Source organism: Rhinoraja longicauda, chromosome 27 (assembly GCF_053455715.1).
Source record: "Rhinoraja longicauda isolate Sanriku21f chromosome 27, sRhiLon1.1, whole genome shotgun sequence".
In the NCBI taxonomy this organism is placed as follows: Eukaryota; Metazoa; Chordata; class Chondrichthyes; order Rajiformes; family Arhynchobatidae; genus Rhinoraja; species Rhinoraja longicauda.
The window spans coordinates 11,105,874-11,124,595 of record NC_135979.1 but is presented as its reverse complement, the minus strand read 5'-3'; the positions used below and the strand labels follow the sequence as shown (position 1 = coordinate 11,124,595).

Here is an 18,722-nt window from a genome sequence, read left to right as displayed (position 1 = left end):
CTGGCCATACAAGAATCTGAAATGTATGAGTTATTCTCTCCGATTGCCTGCGGTTCTTGGAAATCACCTGCAGTTGTTACACCTGACTTTATTGGACCACCAATGGATCCCGCTGTGAGTCCCAGTCACCAGGTTACAGCTGATGTTGTTCCCATAAATGTTAACAATCCCAGTTACAGCTGCATAACGCAGATAAACTACATAATATAAAAATATAAATGACCATTCAGTAAATGCCCTGGTTCTCATTTACCGGTCAAGTCATTGATCCAGTTTTCTGCTTAAATTTCATCACAGGTTAGAAATACCTGGGAGGCTTGGCAGGCTGTATTATCAAATATCAGCGGTGCTTCAAAACCCAAACGCTGATGCCTTACTAATGGGCAGCAGGCAACAGTCCTCAACGGCACAAAGTGCACAAAATCCTGAGAGGAATAGATCGGGTCAATGCACAGAGTCTTTTACCCAGAGTAGGGGAATAGAGAACCAGACAACCTAGGCTCCATAGGTTTTGGAGAAAGATTTAATAGGAACCTTAGGGGTTACTATTTTACACTAAGGGTGGTGGGTACGAGCTGCTGGAAGAGGTAGTTGAGGTAGGTACTATCACACGTTTAAGAAACATTTAGATATGTACATGGATAGGATAGGTTTAGAGGGATTTGGGCCAAATACAGGCAGGTGGGACTAGTGTAGATAGGGCATGTTGGTCAGCGTGGGCAAGTTGGACCAAGGGCACAGAATGACTCTATGACTCCAGGGCTTTATTTTAATCAAAGATGACTTTAATCAATGATTGCAGTGTTTGATGCTGGTTCGTAACCTTCCAGCGGATAAGAGTAGAGAGCATCTTTTGTCAAGTTTTGAACAAATTTAATGTGACCCTGCTTGGAATAATTGAATGACAAACAGCGTGGAGGACGTGTAGGCACCTCATCGTGCCTGTCGCAGTTCTTTGAAGCACTATCCCATTCTCCTGGAAATATTCATTTTCAAACCCATATCCATTGGGGCAGCACACTGGTAGAGCCACTGCCTCGCAGGGCCAGAGACTCAGGTTTGATCCTGACCTCGGATGCTGGTTGTATGTTTGTACATTATCCCCGTGACGGCATGGGTTTCCTTTGGCTGCTCCAGTCTCCTCCCACCTCCCAAAGACGTGCCGGTTTGTAGATTAATTGACCTCTTTAAATTTGCCCCAAGGGTACAGGGGTTAGGTGAAAACTGGTGTGAACGCGTGATCAATGGTCAGCATGGTCTTGGTGGGCTGAAGGGCCTGTTTCCATGCTGTATCTGTACTATAACAACACTTAAAAGACATTTAGACAGGTGTACGGATGGAAAAGATTTAGTGGGATATGGGCCAAATACAGGCAGGTAGGTATGTATATGAAGCACTTTGATCAGCTATGGCAAGTTGGGCCAAAAGACCTACTTCCGTGCTATATGACCCTATAATTCTATGACCCAAAACGTTGCCCGTCTATTCCTTCCACAGATGCTGCCTGACCAGCTGAATTACTCCAGCACTTTTTGTTTTGCTTTGGTTAAATAAAGATTGGGTGGATTCAACTCAAGCCTGCAAGCCCAGGTAACATCCTAGTGAATCTCCTCTGCACTCTTTCCAACATAATGACAAGCTCGCTATATCTGGGTGACCAGAACTACACACAGTACTCCAAATGTGGTCTCACTTACTACTTGTATAGGTGCATCATGATGTCCCAACTTTAGTACTCAATACCCTTCCCAAAGAAGGCAAGCATGCTAAATGTTTTCTTCACCACATTGTCCACTGGATGCGCCACTTTCAGAGAACCATGCACATGGACTCTGTTCTGCATCACTCTCCAGGCCTCTCCCATTTACTGTGTACAAGTCCTGCCTTGGTTTGACACATTAAAGTGCAACACTTTTCCCTTGTCTGTGTTCAATCCCATTTGCCATTCCTTGGCCCACCTTCCCATCTGATCGAGATCCTGTTGTAAATGTAGAATTCCTTCCTAGACATTTTTGGCCTTCCATCACAGTGAGGAGGGACTGGAGGAGACTCACTGTGATGGATGTTTCTTTTTGTTTGGTGTTAGTTGTGATTGTATGTGTTATTGCATTTTTATTGATTATTCTTATTGGTCTTATTGTTTAACTGCGGGTAATGTTTCATTTCACTACACATTTATGTGTATGTGACAAATAAACGACTATTGACTATTGACTATTGACACTGTCCACTATCCAAACATAGAGCTCAGGAGAATACGGCACCACATGGAAATAATCGAGATTTATAAAGCTGTGCAGAGCGCTAAGCTAAATGGGAGGCAATGCCATCGTGTAGTTGCTTAAAACTAAATTGCCTTCGGAAACTGAGCAGGCTTTCTCTGCTCTCTGTCTACAGCTGGGACCACAGCACCAGGGCTGTCAAATGGACACATTCATCTAGTCCCACAAAGTCAGAGGCTAAGGAACACCTTGATCAAACATCTAACCCTGGGAGTCCAGAAACACACCATAGATCATTTATTCATGTCAGGAAAACTATTCCGCACCGTCTGAAGTGATTACAGCGTCTCTGTAAATGGCTTGCTGCTTTCTGAAATATTTAAATAATCGCTTTTAATGTAATTAAAGTCTAACCACTTAATCAAACAGGTTGTAATTGAGGTCAAGCAAATTCTATTAGCCAGTGTCTGAGATGGATGCACCAGTAGCATTGTTTCTTGGGATCTCAATTTCCTTTCAGCATTTCACAGATTTATTTTTATTAATTGTACGTTCCCACTCGTGACAAGGCCGAGGACACCAACATCTTCTCATCTTTCCTTCCCAGTGTAACTGATAAATATTCTCTGGGGGGGGGGGGGGGGGGTAGAGAATGGATTAGTTACCTATTTTAGCTCACTTACGATGTCAGGACAAACATTTCTTGGGGCAGGTACAGTGTGGATTACAGAGTGAAGCTCCCTCTGCCCAATCTCAATAAGCACTCCCAGGATCAGTGCAATAAAGGTGAGGTAAAGAGTAAAGGGTTCTCTTTACTGGCATGTCAAACACTCCAGGGTGGATATAGCAGAGATTAGATAGAGAGGAAAAATTGAATATTTTAAAAGCAGGGATTGATAGGTTCTTGATTCGTAAGAATGTCAAAGCTTACGGGGAGAAGGCAGGAGAATGGGGTTAAGAAGGAAAAATAGATCAGCCACAATCGAAGGGTGGAGTGGACTCGGTAGGCTGAGTGTCCTAATTCTGTTCCCTAAATTCTGCATCAACAAACTGCTTAAACATTCATTCAGGAATGATGGCTCAGTTCCACCAGTCTGACAGTTTATTTTTAACCATTAAACAAAAACTTAAACCATGTTTTGCTGGTAGATTTGAGAGTTTTTGTTACTTTAAATTGTAATTATTCCTTCTTCTAAGACCAAGTGTCTGATAGCGATCTCTACAAAGAATCTCGCGCTTCAGTGAGTTGACAAGTGATAATGTTTCAGAGACTGACAACCCTCCAGTTTTATTGCAGATTCTGAGCTGTGACTGCTGTATGAGGTGCGGCTTAGTGGTTATAAAGGTGTGGTTTAGTGGTCACAAAGATCCCGGTTACAGTAAAACTGTGCATGCGTCTCAGTATTGTTTGGTCTTTTCAGTGTCTGTCAGATCATTACACAGCTTCTTTCCCTCTGCTATCTGATGACTGAAGGATCCTCCCATAAACCGGGCTATAGTCCTGACCTTCCAACCTACCTCATTGCATCACTGGACTAGCTCATAGAAACATAGAAACATAGGTGCAGGAATAAGCCATTCGGCCCTTCGAGCCAGCACCACCATTTAATATAATCTTGGCTGATCATCCAGAATCAGTACCCCGTTCCTGCTTTCTCCCTCATTCCCTTGATTCCGTTAGCCCGAGGAGCTATATCTAACTTTCTCTTGAAAACATCCAGTGAATTGGCCTCCACTGCCTTCTGTGGCAGAGAATTCCACAGATTCACACCTCTCTGGCTGAAAAAGTTTTTCCTCATCTCAGTCCTAAATGGCCTACCTCTTATTCATAAACTGTAACCCCTGGTTCTGGACTCCCCCACCATCTGGAACGTTTTTCCTGCATCTACCCTGTCCAATCCTTTAAGAATTTTATACATTTCTATAAGATCCCCTCTCATCCTTCTAAATTCCAGTGAATATAAGCCCAGTCGATCCATTCTTTCATCATATGTCAGTCCCGCCATCCCGGGAATTGAACTGGTGAACCCACGATGCACTCCCTCAATAGCAAGAATGTCCTTCCTCAAATTAGGAGATCAAAACTGCACACAATACTTCAGGTGTGGTCGCACCAGGGCCCCCCGTACAACTGCAGTAAGACCTCCTTGCTCCTATACTCAAATCCTCTCGCAATGAAGGCCAATATGGCATTTGCTTTCTTCACAGACTGCTGTACCTGCATGCTTACTTTCAGTGACTGATGTACAAGGACACCCAGGTCTCATTTCCTAATCTGACACCATTCAGATTATAATCTGCATTCCTGTTCTTGCCACCAAAGTGGATAACCTCACGTTTATTCACATTATACTGCATCTGCCATGCACCTGCCCACTCACCCAACCTATCCAAGTCACCCTGCAGACCTCATAGCATCCTCCTTGCAGCTCACACTGCCACCCAGCTTTGTGTCATCCGCAAACTTGGAGATGTTACATTTAATTTGCTCGTCTGAATCGGAGTGTAACGTAGTGTAGTGTAAAGTGTAGCGGGAAGGTAGTGAGTGGAAAACGGGTGAGGAGGAAAGATGAGACAGGAGCCAATAGGTGATGCGTGGATGAGGAGAGGAGAAGGATAACAGATAGATTGAGTGAGGGAGGTGGGTGACAGGGGCAGATGGATGAGAGGTGGAAGCTGACAAAGGGAAAGTAAACTGTAGTGGATGTCTCTGGTTAATCTCTCCTTGGCACTAGTTTCCGATGCTTTATTTTCACCATGGGATAAAATATTTCCATTACATCCACAATCAAGTGCACACCACAGATCACTGAGCCAAGAAACAGAACTGAAGAGAGAGGTGTGAGGAGCATGGGCTGAGACAGGGATCTACTGAATTAAAGTACGAAACAATCATAACTCAGCCTTGGGCTTTGGTAGCGAACAACTGGAAGGCCTTCAAAGTATTTTATAGCAACTGCATTGCCGTGGAAACTAACAGAAGATGGGGAATTTGAGTGCATGTAACAGCAGCTACTCTCCCCATGGCAACACGCACCAAAGGGCTCAGATCTTCCTTTCTTGCCCTGTCATCATCACCCCATCACAGAGGAAACCATGCCCACAGGAACCCATCGACTACATGGCAAGGATCTCATTAAAGCAAGGTGTACCAATTGAGGGAGTTGTCACTGAATGATGATCAAAGATAATGCACCTTTGTAGCCTAGTTACATTCAGGTCTCCTTTTAATGTTGTTCCTCAGATCAGCTCAACCGGTTTGAATAATGCACAGGAGAAAGATTTGAATACACGCCATTCCAGAGTCTAAACATGAAAACCTGGACACAAGGAGTTCAAAGGAATGGAACCGAAAGAAAGAGGCATCTGGAAGTCAGAAAACAACGGGCAGAGCAATTTATTTACAAAGTGCTGGAGTAACTCAGTGGGTCAGGTGGCATCTCTGGATGGAACATGGATAGGTGATGTTTCGGGTCGGGACCCTTCTTCAGACTGGGGGGGAAAGCTGGAACAGAGGTGGGGCAATGAAGGAAGGGGGTTGATTGGTAGATGGTTGGACAAAGGCCAGAGATGGGAAAAAACCCCAAAAAGATGTGAGATAAGGAGAAGAGGTGTGAAAGGTGGTCAAGGAAGGGTTGTAGGTGGAAGGGAATAGGGTGTTGGGGGGGGGGGAAGGAAGGGTTGAGGGGAAAGGGGGGCGCATCTAGGTGAGACACTGGGAAGAGAGCGGGTGATAAAAGGGTGGGGATGGAGGTGGTGGAGAAGAGAAGAGTAATTTAAATGCTAGTGTGCCCAGGGTTCTGTACAGAGAATACTTTAGACTTTAAAGATACAGAGCAGAGATGGACCCTTTGGCCCACCGACATCCTGTACAACAGCACTATCCTACACACTAGGGATAATTTACTCTTTACTGAAGCTGATAAACCTACAAACCTTTGGACTGTGGGAGGAAACCAGAGCACCTGGTGAAAATCCACGTGGTCACAAGGAGAACATACAAATTCCGTGTGGACAGCACCCATAGGATGATTGAACCCGGATCTCTGCTGCTATAAAGCAGCAACTCTGCCATTGCGCCACTGTGCCGCCCTAAAGTAGTTTTGTTATTTCGTTTATATTAATGGTTTCATTTAACTCTGCTACAGGAGAATCACTTTCCGATTAATAATTTTCCAATGGCATCAAATTATGGGCCTCAAGAACTTGACAAATAATGTAGATCTTCATGGCATCGACGCTGGGATAGATTATGAAGTCTCAGGACAATGAGACACCTGGACTCCAGAGAGAGTCAAGCCCTTTAAGGGCAAGCAAATAATTTGCACTGGTCCTCAGAGTGAGGCCCAGCACAAATTGGAGGAACAGCACCTCATATTTTGCTTGGCCAGCTTACACCCCAGCGGTAGGAACACTGACTTCTCTGACTTCTAGTAAGCCTTGCTTTCCCTCTCTCTCCATCCTTCTCCGACCAGTCTTACTGTCTCCGACTACATTTTAACCTTGCTTTGAACTGAAATAAAAAAACAGCTAATTCCCAGCTAACAATGATCTATTCTACATTTTCCTTGATCTATATTCCCATTGTCCTATTTTCACACCTTACACTTCCTTATCTATGTATCTCCCTCTCCCCTGACATTAGTCTGAAGAAGGGTCTCGACCCGAAACATCCATCCCTTCTCTCCAGAGATGCTGCCAGTTACTCCAGCATTTTGTGTCTGTCTTCAAGCAAATGACATTTTGTCTGAAGCACATCGGCATCCAATGTCATTTTTAATGTTGCGACACTCAGCTGGGTGAGCAGAGTTAATGATCGGGCAGGTCCTACCGATGGGTTATTATTCACCAAGCCACATTAATTCCTGGTCACTGGTCATCCCATGGGCCCAATGTCAGTCACTTCATCAGTGAGGATAATCCACCCAGCAGAATTCATGCCCACTCACCTCTCCAGCAAGGTCAGCACTAAGGCAACTCTCACTGCCACTTCATGTTCAGCAAAAGAATCAGTGCTGAGAAGTTCACTCACAATTACATTTTTGTTTTTAAACTACAGTTGCAGACTGCGTTGAAAATCCAACCTGCTTAAATTTCTCTGTAGCCTTCACTCCAATATATTTATTTGTGTTGGAGGAGCCAGCTCCCATTGCTGGTTGGCTGTGGTCGGTGGAGTTGATAACTCCCCCCCCACCACAAGGGGAGGTGTGAAGCTGTGTCGGGGAGAGGAAGACCATTCGTGGGACATCGCTGCCACAGATTGCTGTTGTATAAAGACGAGCTGCATTCTGAGGGATAGTTGTTTGTCAGCTTGGTTACAACAAGGCTCTGACTGCAGGAAGCTCTGTGTAAGCTCGCACCGTGTAAGTGTACGTTTTTCTCTCTCTTTGTCTGGCACTAAACAGCATGTAATGAGAGTGTTAGACCTCCTGCATCGGTTACTCTATCACTTGTTGTGCTGATGCACCTACCAATTTGATTTTTGCATTAAAAAAAAACTGATATTTTTGTCCGGGAATGTTGGCACGCTTGGCTCGATCTCTGAGATTGATGAAATTGGTACTTTATGTGCAGAATGCACAATCTGCATTTGGAGGATGGCATCAGTATTCGGGAAGGAATGGATCAGAGCTTTGAACTGAAGTGTGTGTGTGTGTGTGTGTGTGTGTGTGTGTGTGTGCGTGTGTGTGGTGGAAGATTGGAAGATTCACGTGTAGTTATGCTGTGGGCGATAAATATCAGTATTAGAATCATAAAAGAGTTATGGCACATGAGGTTTGTGTCAAAAGATAACCATCAAAGCTAGAGCCAGGGCAGGGTAAGGCACAGGATTAGATGCTGACCAAAGCTCCTTCCGTCACCTCCCCTTCAAAACAATGTGCCTCAACTCAACTCACATCCCTAACACCATCTCCCAAAATGGTCCACTACTGCACCAGCCATCTCAGGTCAGCAGATGCTGGAAATTCACAATAAAAATGGAAGTCTCAGCAGGTCAGCCTGCAACTGTGGGAAGATAAACTGTTAATCTTTCAAGTTGAAGGTTCTGACAAAATGTCTTAGATCTGAAACGTTGATTCTGTTTTTCCCCCCACAGATGCGGCCTGACCTGCTGAGTGTTTCTAGTGTTTTCTGCTTTTATTTCATGCATTTCAGGGGGCTCTCTGCATGAAATTTTTGCCTTGGGAGTCCAGGACTCCTATTACAGCCTTATAGAAAAATCAAAAGCTCACTTCATGTAAATCCTTATACCAAATAGATGGAGACTATCATCCATCATGGGCAACATGGTAGCGCAGTGTTAGAGTTGCTGCCTTACAGCGCCAGAGACCTGGGTTCGATCCTGACTATGGGTGCTGTCTGTTCAGTTTTCTCTGGGTGCTCTGGTTTTCTCCCACACTCCAAAAACGTACAGGCTTTTAGGTGAATTTGGGTTTGGTAAAAATTGAAAATTGTCCCAAGTGTGTGGGATAGTGTTAGTGTACGGAATGATTGCTGTTTGGTGTGGACTCGGTGGGCTAAAGGGCCTGTTTCCACACGATATCTCTGAACTAAATCACTCAGGATGTGACTTCTCCCAGAGGTGAAAGGTTATCTTTTAGCAATAACATATTCCAATTCAAATTTGTTCTAAAACAATAGATTGCATTGAATATTTCAAAATTATTGCAGGAAAAAAACGTGAGCGTAATACAAATCACTACACTTTATTCCAATACAATAGAAATCTTGCATGAGCAAGGTGTAACTAAGGAACAATTTATTAGAACTGAATGTCAGATTGGAGCTAGTGCATCCTTTGAGAACTCACTGCTGGTTGTCATGGGGATCTGTGCCTCCTGGTGATTCAATATATGAAATGTGATGATCATTGTAGCCACTGATTAGTGGCAAATAATGCAGTGTAATCATGATTTTCTGCAGTCTGGAATAAAAAGCCAGTGTTGGTCGCCTTGTAGAGGTTTACAAAATCACGACAGACATGGATAAGATGAACGGCCACAGTCTTTTTCCCAGTGTAGAGGAGTGCTGAACTAGAGGGCAGTTCAAAGGGGAAAGATTTAAAAGAGATCAGAGGAGCAATTTGTTCACACAGAGGGTGGTGTCTGGAACAAACTGCTGGAGGAAGCTTCAGAGGTACAACGGCAACGTTTGAAAGACATTTGGACAGGTACGTGGATAGGAAAAGTCTGGCAGGATATGGACCAAATAGAGGTGAGTGGGACTAGCTCAGCTATAAAACATCGTTGGCATGGCCGATTGGCCTGAAGGACCTGTTTCCATGCTGCTTGACTCCTTGACTTCAATAATAATTTTGAAAAAAGTCACAAAGTGCTGGAGTAACTCAGCAGGTCAGGCAGCATCTCTGCGGAACATGGGTAGGTGACGTTTCGGGTCGGGCACCAGAGATGCTGACTGACCCGCTGAGTTACTCCAGCACTTGTGCCTTTTGCCCCGCTACCTGAATTTGCCATTGTTCCATGAGCCTGACAGCAACAAATCTGAGGCCTGGACCTCTGGACTATAGGGCAATCTGCACAAAGCTTTCCATGGGCCTGAGCCTCATCATGATGGACATCCAAGGTGAACCAAACAACGACGATATAGCCCAAGTCTCCAAATTCCTCCAAAGCCATGTTCGTTCTCGTATGTTTTTGGTGCTTTATATAGAATCTGCAATACTTTTGATCACTTTTTCAAAGCTTTTTTTCAATGACAAAATCAGATTGAAATCCTGAGCTAAGCCAGTGAATGAGTTGCTTTTTAAAAATGTTTCAGACTGACAGTCCCTCAGCTAAAAGTCCCTGTGGGTCCCACCACAAGTCACGACTGGAATATTTCTCTGATCTTTCCGCACTTTCCTGTCACTTACTGCACACAGATTTCCAACATTCACAATGTTAGGATGGGTGCTTGATGAAATCAATGCATCTTGAATAGAGTCACGGGATTTTTAACATCCATCTGGGAAAACAAACTCAATTCCTTACGAGGGCTAGGATATCTGCACCGGGATAAAAGGGATATCTGTTCCCTTTTATGAGGTCAGTTTGATGTAGTGCTGGAATTGCATGGTAAAGTACTGGTGTTTGAGAGGAGGACACTGCTCTGGTAGTGCTGACACAGGGAACGGATTACCAAGTGTTGTATCAATAATTCCCAGTTGAGAAATACAGGCACACGGCAAATGAAACACTAAACTGTAAAAGTAAACAATTGAAAAATTAAAAAGTTATCGCAGGTATTAGCAGAGAGAGTTGTATTCAAAGGGAACACCTCTGAACTGCAGTTTAGAAGGATGAGGGGGTGCCTCATTGAAACTTACCGAATAGTGAAAGGCCTGGATAGAGTGGATGTGGAGAGGATGTTTCCACTAGTGGGAGAGTCTAGGACCAGAGGCCATAGCCTCAGAATAAAAAGACGTACCTTTTGAGAGGAGGAGGAATTCCTTTAGTCAGAGGGTGGCGAATCTGTGGAATTCATTGCCAAAGAAGGCTGTGGTGGCCGTCAATGCATATTTTAAGGTAGAGATTGACAGATTCTTGATTGGTACGGGTGTCAGGGGTTATGGGAAGAAGGCTGGAGAATGGGGTTGAGATGGAAAGATAGATCAGCCATGATTGGATGGAGGAGTAGACTTGATGGGCCGAATTGCCTAATTCCACTCCCATAACTTATGAACTGGTTTCTGACCTACATTTCCTCCTGGTTTCACTACACTTTAGCACATGTCTGAAAATGAAGCAGAAAGGAAAGTCACAGTTAATAAAAGTTGACATCAGAGTAATCAATGAATCATTACAGCATGGAAGACCATTCAACCCATTGAGCCCATTCTAGTTCATTGCCACAGCAACCTTGTATTCAGAGCATTGAAACCAATTATGTTTTTATGCTCCACTAATTCCCCCTCCTATTCTTCATTTAACTCTATCTGTGTATATATATCCCTTTCAACTATTTTCTCTTCTGGTCTCCATGTAGCTTCCTCTTCAAATGCTACTTGCTCCTTCGCTACTTGCCTCAGTTGATTCTTATTGTACTGAGTTCCAAGTTATAATATCCATCTGGGAAAATAAGATCTTGAAATCTGAAAATCGTGAACTAATTCAGAGAGCTGGACAAACCCCACCAGGATTTACCTCGGTAGTCAGGGATTTAAATTCAATCAATGAAATGATTTGTTATGTTTAAATGCCAGTATCAATAACGGTAACCATGAAACTAGTGGATTATCATTAAAAAACCCCACTTTGGTTCACTATGTACCGCAGAGGGGAAATCTGTCACCCCCACTAGATCTGGCCGGCATGTGACCGTAGGGTTGTCAGTGAATCTGAAATGGCCATGTAAGCCGTACATTTGTATCAAATATATTTACTGCACCCGCTGAAGGGTAATTGAGGCTGGTCAATAAATCCGGGTTTTTATATAGGGGTGCCTGCAACATACCATATAAAAAACGTTAGGTTGAAGTCAGACACGGAATAACACATCTTTCCGAGAAACTAAAGGCTGGAGGAACTCAGCGAATTAGGTAGCATCGCTGGAGAAAAAGGATGGGTGACAATGGGTGACGTTTCAGGTCGGGGCCCTTCTCCAGAAGAAGGGTCTGCAGAAGGGTCTCGACCTGAAACTTCGCCCATTCTTTTTCTCCAGAGATGCTAGCTGACCCAAAATGCTGGAGTAACTCAGTGGGGCAGGCAGCATCTGTGGAGAGAAGGAATGGGTGACGTTTTGGGGTCGAGACCCTTCTTCAGACTGATGTCAGGGGAGAGGGAGATACATAGATAAGAAAGTGCAAGGTGTGAAATTAGGGCAAAGGGAATATAGATCAAGTCTGAAGAAGGGTCTCCAGGGTTACTCCAGCACTTTGTGTCTATCTTCGGTATAAACCAGCATCTGCAGTTCCTTTCCACACATCTTTCCTAGAGATGGGTTTAAAGCAACACCACGAAGAAGAATATCCATGGGCTTGGACTTTGAAATTCTAATAAAGATCCTGGGATTGACTTGATTCAATAATTCAGTTCAGATTTGCTTCTTGGTTTTTTGTGGTTATCCCTTGGTGATTGGTGACCTCCGAATAACTTTGCAGGCGGGACTACTTCCCACTGCTAAATAGGTCAACACTAACAGAAGCTGCAGGTTGTATTTGTGTCTGCTAACTGTTCTAAAATCTTAGCAAAAAAATCCCAAAGCTTTGACTGGCACAACGACCATATAAGAACTCTGAAGCAGGCCCTCGACCAGAAATGTCACCTATCCATTGTTTTGTCTGTGTGTTTCCTTTCTGTAACCTGCTACATTACAGTTACACAACTAATTAACAGAGGCTTTACACTCGAGTCTTGGGTTCAGCCATTTTAATTCAGGATCCGGTTGGCTACAGCCTCGTGGGTAATATATCCCCGGTACTGCACCACCGGGTGCGCTATTCCCATAACATCCATGTTCTCCAAAGATGCTGCCTGACCTGTTGAGTTACTCCAGCATTTTGTATCTTTCCTTGGTAAACCAGCATCTGCAGTTCCTTGCTTCTACATTTTGACCATTTAAAATGATGAGGCACAGATCGGGTAGGCAATCAGAACCTTTGTCCCAGGGTCAACTTCTCTACACAAAGGGTCCTGGCGTACAAAGAAAGACAAGCGACGGAGAGCGTGCGAAAAGTGAAAGCAGACATGGACTTATTGCAATGAACAATGTTGGTGGTGGAACTCATTTTTAGGACCCTCTAGATAGACTGTAGGGTCTTTTATAGAGTCAAAGGGTAATACAGCATGGATATAGGTTCTTCAGCCCAACTCATCCATGCCGATCAGGCTATCTCTTTAAAATATTCTAACAAATTGATAAGATATAATTTTTCACACACAAAGCCACTTTCTGATCCTTGACATTTCCACCTTCTTATCAAAGCCTTTATCCTGCACCCTGAAACTTAGAAGTGGGCACCTTGTGGAGTTGGTGTACAGACGACACTTGTAAACAAAATAAGGACAGCTGCTATTGGAAATCAGGGTCAGGCAGCATCCGTGGATGGAAATGGATAGTCAACATTTTGAGTAGAAACCCTTCATCTTGACCAGAGACTTCGACTGTCCATTTCCCTCTACAGATGCTGACTGACCTGCTGAGGTCCTCTTGCAACTTTCCTTATGCTCCAGATTCCAGCATCTGCAGTCTCTTGTGCCTCCACTTGAATGCTTGTATACATTTCATAGAGTCTTGGAGCACAGAAACAGGCCCTACACCCCAATTCATCAATGCCAGCCATTTAATGCCCCATTTAAACGTCTCATATTTGGCCATATCCCTCTAAACCTTTTCCTATCCATGTACTTGACCAGGCATCTTTAAAGGTATCACAAAATGCTGGAGTAACTCAGCAGGTCAGGCAGCATCTTGGAGAGAAGGAATGGGTGACGTTTTGGGTCGAGACTATCATGGGTAAAGGGCATCCACTTTACTGGCATGAACGTCCAGAGTTATCCCTCCACTCCCTCAAACAATTTCTCTGTGCACGTCTTGAATCAAAGATCAATTTGGAACATGCGTAGGAAGGAACTGCAGATGCTGCTTTACACCGAAGATAGACACAAAATACTTGAGTAACTCAGGGGGACAGGCAGCATCTCTGGAGAGAAGGAATGCGTGACGTTTCGGGTCGAGACCCTGAAGAAGGGCCTCGACCTGAAACATCACCATTTCTTCTCTTCAGAGATGCTGCCTATCCCGATCAATTTGGAACAAACACTTTTATAAAAATAAAGCAAACCAGAATAAGAAAAATTGGAGGGTCTCAAAGAAGGTAAAAGATGAAATACATATTAGAAATTGATGATTTATTTTCTGAAATACTGCGGTAATTGTTAATTTGAAATGAAAGAAACAGAAATCCAAAAGATAATAAATATTGTAAATTAAACCAGGTTGAGAGAGAGAAAATGAAAGACATTAAATTGAAAAATGGGAATGCAATGATAAAGAATTGAGGAATATTATTGCATAATCCTTGGCCAATGAAGTAATTGGAAGCTATTACCTGGGGCAGCACAGTAGAACCTGAAGTGGCAGTGGGGTACAGAGTTTAATGATGGAGGGGGCACTAGCAATCTGTATGCATTACAGATGTTGTATTGAGAATGATCGTTGTTCTTGGAGCAGATTTTAGTTTAGTTTAGTTTAAAGATACAGCGCGGAAACAGGCCCTTTGGCCAACCAGGTCCGCACTGACCAGTGATCCCCGCACATTAACACTATCCCACACACACTAGAGACAACTTACACCAAACCAATTAACCTATAAACCTGTACGTCTTTGGAGTTTGGGAGGAAACCGAAGATCTCAGAGAAAACCCACGCAGTCATGGGGGGAACCTACAAACTCCGTACAAACAGCACCCATAGTCGGCATTGAACCCGGGTCTCCGGCGCTGCAAGTGCTGTAAGGCAGCAACTCTACCGCTGCACCACCGTGCCGCCCATTTTGTTCATTGTCATCTACTTGATACACGGTACAATCCCATAGACATCAATGTACATTGCCTGGAGACACAAGAGACTGCAGATGCTGGAATTTTCAGAGAATAAAATGACTGGAGGAACTCAGCAGGTTGGGCAGCAACTGTGGAGGGAAATGGACGGATGGCATCTCAGGAAGGGTCCCAACATGAAACGCTTTCTCTCCATTTCTCTCCACAGATGCTGCCTGACCCGCGGAGTTCCTCCAGCACTTTGTTTTTTTGCTCAGTAACCTTGCCTGGTGGATATCCCTGAATTTTGTCTGATAGATATCTGCGGTCTATCATGTATTGACAATCATGTACTGTCTTTCTGCTGACTGGTTAGCGCGCAACAAAAGCTTTTTACTCTACCTCCGTACACGTGACAATAAACTAAACTAAACTCAAAACTATCCAGTGGATATCTATGCTCATACAATCATGTTAATAGCCTTTATTTTCTACCAGGGTGTGAGTTCTCAGCTTTGGGCAACCTTTGGTGTAATGGAGAAGTACCAACCTGGCTCTGAGCAACTACAGAGCTGTCTATGACGAAACGGAAACTTGGCAACTCGCAAATTGCCACAGTGTAATATACTATTATTGGACTTTTGGACTTGAGGATGATTGTGCCTATGTAATGGAAGCCTTTTACTGAACTCTATGCAAAAGTGGAATTTCACTGTACCTAGGTACATGTGACAGTAAAGTACCATTGAACCATGAGTAATACTTTTACCCTTACTCTGGCGACAGGAGCAGAAATACCAATCCAACCCTTGCAGTGCTGTACTCAGAGTCTGACATTACCAGAGATGCGGCCTTTTGGGTGAGAAGGGATGGATCGTGATGGACCCAACCTGCCCCCTCACACTCACCTCTCACAAGAGAGGATGCTGGGTTCCGCCATCCTCACTCCTGCACATCCATAAGGCACAGGAGTCTCTGAGAAGCAGCCCAACAGCAGATCCTATGGGCTGCCCTAATGACCTCCCGACATATATAAAAAATTTAAAACCACGTTCAACCTATGTAAACAAATACATTCATTTAATTAAAATTCAAAATAATCTACGTAACCTCACTTTCTTTTTCAGTGGAGATTGGTGACTCCATTCAAGTGGATTTGAATCCAGGGGAAGAGTAAAAGGTCAAATGTGCCTGTATCTGACTCCCAGTGTCGTGTAATGGGTAGACAAGGAAGTACAGAATGTGAGGCACATTCTGTATTTGGCTGGCACTTCTTTGCAGAACCGCCAGCTAGCACTATCATGGGCTGGTCCATTAATCTGACCCCCCCCCCCCCCACCCTCTCCTTTCCAAGAGAATGGGATACCATTTTACACTCTCGAATCTGGAGGAATTATCAAATGTGTAGAGAATTTTGAAAGACAACACATTTTCTAACTCAATCGTTAGCATGTTACCAGTGCAGGGATTGGAAGAAATGTTATTAGATGGATGGTGTTATTTGATGGATAGTACTGAGGTTCATTTAAATTCACTGGGGTTTGTTGTGTCAAGGGAGCTCCCCTTGTTAACACAGATGGTGAACTTTAGAGTTTAGAGATACAGGGTGGATGCAGGCCCTTTGGGCCTCCGAATCCACGGCCGACCAGCAATCGTTCCATCACTAGCTCTATCCTCCACACTGGGGACAATTTACAATTTACAGAAGCCAATTAACCTACAAACCTGTATAAGAAAATAACTGCAGATGCTGGTACAAATCGATTTATTCACAAAATGCTGGAGTAACTCAGCAGGTCAGGCAGCATCTCGGGAGAGAAGGAATGGGTGACGTTTCGGGTCTCGAGATGCTGCCTGACCTGCTGAGTTACTCCAGCATTTTGTGAATGAATTAACCTACAAACCTGTACGTCTTTGGAGTGTGGGAGAAAACAGGGGCACCCGGACAAAACCCACGCAGTCACAGGGAGAACGTACAAACTCTGTACAGACAGCACCCGTAGTCAGGATCGAACCCGGGTCTCTGCCGCAGTAAGGCAGCAACTCTACCGCTGCGCCACTGTGCCGCCCATCTCCACGCAATGCTCACATTTCCTTGACATATAGGAGACCATTCTTCCCAGAAGCCCAAGCCAACTCTTAGAAAAATCCTATTAATCCCATTCTCGTACTTATTTTCTGTAACCCATTCTCTCTCACGTGCACATTAGCACCTCCCTAATTCCTAATTCCATTACCGTTACCTGCAGTGATGGCACCTGCAGTGGTCAATTATTCTGACAAGCAGCATTGTTTTAGGATGTGGGAAGAAACTGAAGTACAGGAGGAAACCCAGGGGCTTTCGGGAGATCATGCAAATTCCATAGATTATAGTGGCATTTTGTCCAGCAAGTAAATTTGTTAATTGATAAGAAATTGGGAGCTCTGAAATCTAAGATGTTCCCATTGTTCAACATTTTGGGGGAAATGGGCACAGATCTGCTTCCTTCCTCTCAGCCTATAGTCCATACGTACCAACGGGAACGTTGGGCTGTTTCTGCACTGTGTTCAATAAGACTGACCCTCACTTTTTCTAGTGTGAAACCAGTCCTTTAGTTACTAAATGCTCTTCATTGGTGTTGACTTCTTCTTTCTTGCCTCTTCACCTTACAGGTGTCCATCAGATCCTGAGCATCAACAACATGCGAACTCCACCGCCGATGATCATTGGGATTGTCAGTGCTCCTGTCGGCCTGGTCTTGGTGTTTGTAGCAGTTTTGACACCACAGTGGCGACAAGGGCCCATTAACTTGGGGAAGAACATCGCGGTGAAGTCAGACGGACTGTGGGAATCATGCCTGGAACTGCAGAACACCAAGCAGTGCTGGCCGGTGACCACCGCGTACCAGAGGGATGAGATTGTGCAGTGGTCCAGGGCTCTCATGCTGAGCTCTCTGCTGGTGTGTGGGATGGGGATCATTGTGGCCAGTGTAGGGATACGCTGCTGGATGGACTTCCCGCTGCGGAATGTAGCCGGGGCCAGTGGGATCGTTATTATCCTGGCTGGATCTCTGTGCATCACACCGCTCACTCTCTACACGACCTTGCTGTACAAAATCAGCCCCGACACCGACACCCAGTACGAAGGTGGAAGCTCCCTGTATTTTGGCTGGGCAGGAAGCTGCTTTGAGATGGTTGGTGGATTAGCCCTTGCCCTGAGTTTCACCTGCCCAAAATGCAAGAAATGCGGAGAATCAGGACAGAATGCCAAACAAACATATGATGTTGATTACTAGATCATTTAACGGTGGACTACCCGTGCTCATTTGTGTCTAACAGGCTGTTTCACACCAATAATGTGTTAAAAATCAAATGCAGTGTGACTCTGTGTGTTGTCCTCATTTAGTTGCTGAAGCTCGGTATAATTCACTGTGGCCAATAGGGCTGTCACCTCCCCCACTCCATGTGTGTCGTGTGATCTTCATGAATTGAAGATTCTATTCCAGGGCAATGTTTGAACCAAATCTTCACAATAAAATGTCATTGGAACATAACAGAAACAAAATCGTTCATCCTTTTATTTTATAAAAATCTTGGCTTGAGAACTTGTGACCAAGAGTGGTCCAAATGTGTAGTGAGGTTAATGTGTGGCCGGGAGGGACAATGGCAGAAGCATAAGGGGCTGGGCAAAACAGGGCAGAGAGCAAATAATGCAACCTCCAGAAATACATTTAGACAGAATTGGCAGTACACACCAGTCCTGGCTTACTCGGTCAAGCATGTGCAAGCAAACATTAGAAAGGCTACTGTAAAACAGAATATGCACATTACATGCTGGAAATCTGCAATAAGAATAAGAAATGCTAAAAACACTCAACACTCCAGGCAGGATCTGTGGAGAGCGAGCTATTGTTTCTGGTCGATGGCCTTCATTAGAACTGAAAAGGTGGCCAAATGATTGGCTTTTAAGTTACAGAGTGTGGGAGGACTAGAGAGAGCAAAGGGAATGCGTGTGAAGGCTTGGAGCCAAGATTGCTCAGG

General features: G+C 44.3%; 1 protein-coding gene across 2 annotated transcripts; it reads left to right on the top strand.

Annotated features, from left to right (window-relative positions):
• The first annotated feature begins 7,426 nt into the window (after positions 1–7,426).
• cldn23l (claudin 23-like) lies at positions 7,427–18,233 on the top strand. Of its 2 annotated transcripts, none has more exons than XM_078423101.1 (2): positions 7,427–7,586; positions 17,355–18,233. In XM_078423101.1, exon 2 carries the CDS (start codon positions 17,384–17,386, stop codon positions 17,975–17,977), a length of 594 nt encoding a protein of 197 aa, XP_078279227.1. In that variant the 5' UTR covers positions 7,427–7,586; positions 17,355–17,383; the 3' UTR covers positions 17,978–18,233. The 2 variants fall into 2 exon arrangements, with proteins under 2 accessions (XP_078279227.1, XP_078279228.1); XM_078423102.1 differs by having other exon boundaries at positions 7,427–7,592.
• The last annotated feature ends 489 nt before the right edge of the window (positions 18,234–18,722 follow it).

Coding starts and splice junctions, on each gene's coding strand:
- cldn23l (XM_078423101.1), top strand. CDS start 17,384: ATGCGAACTCCACCGCCGATGATCATTGGGATTGTCAGTGCTCCTGTC.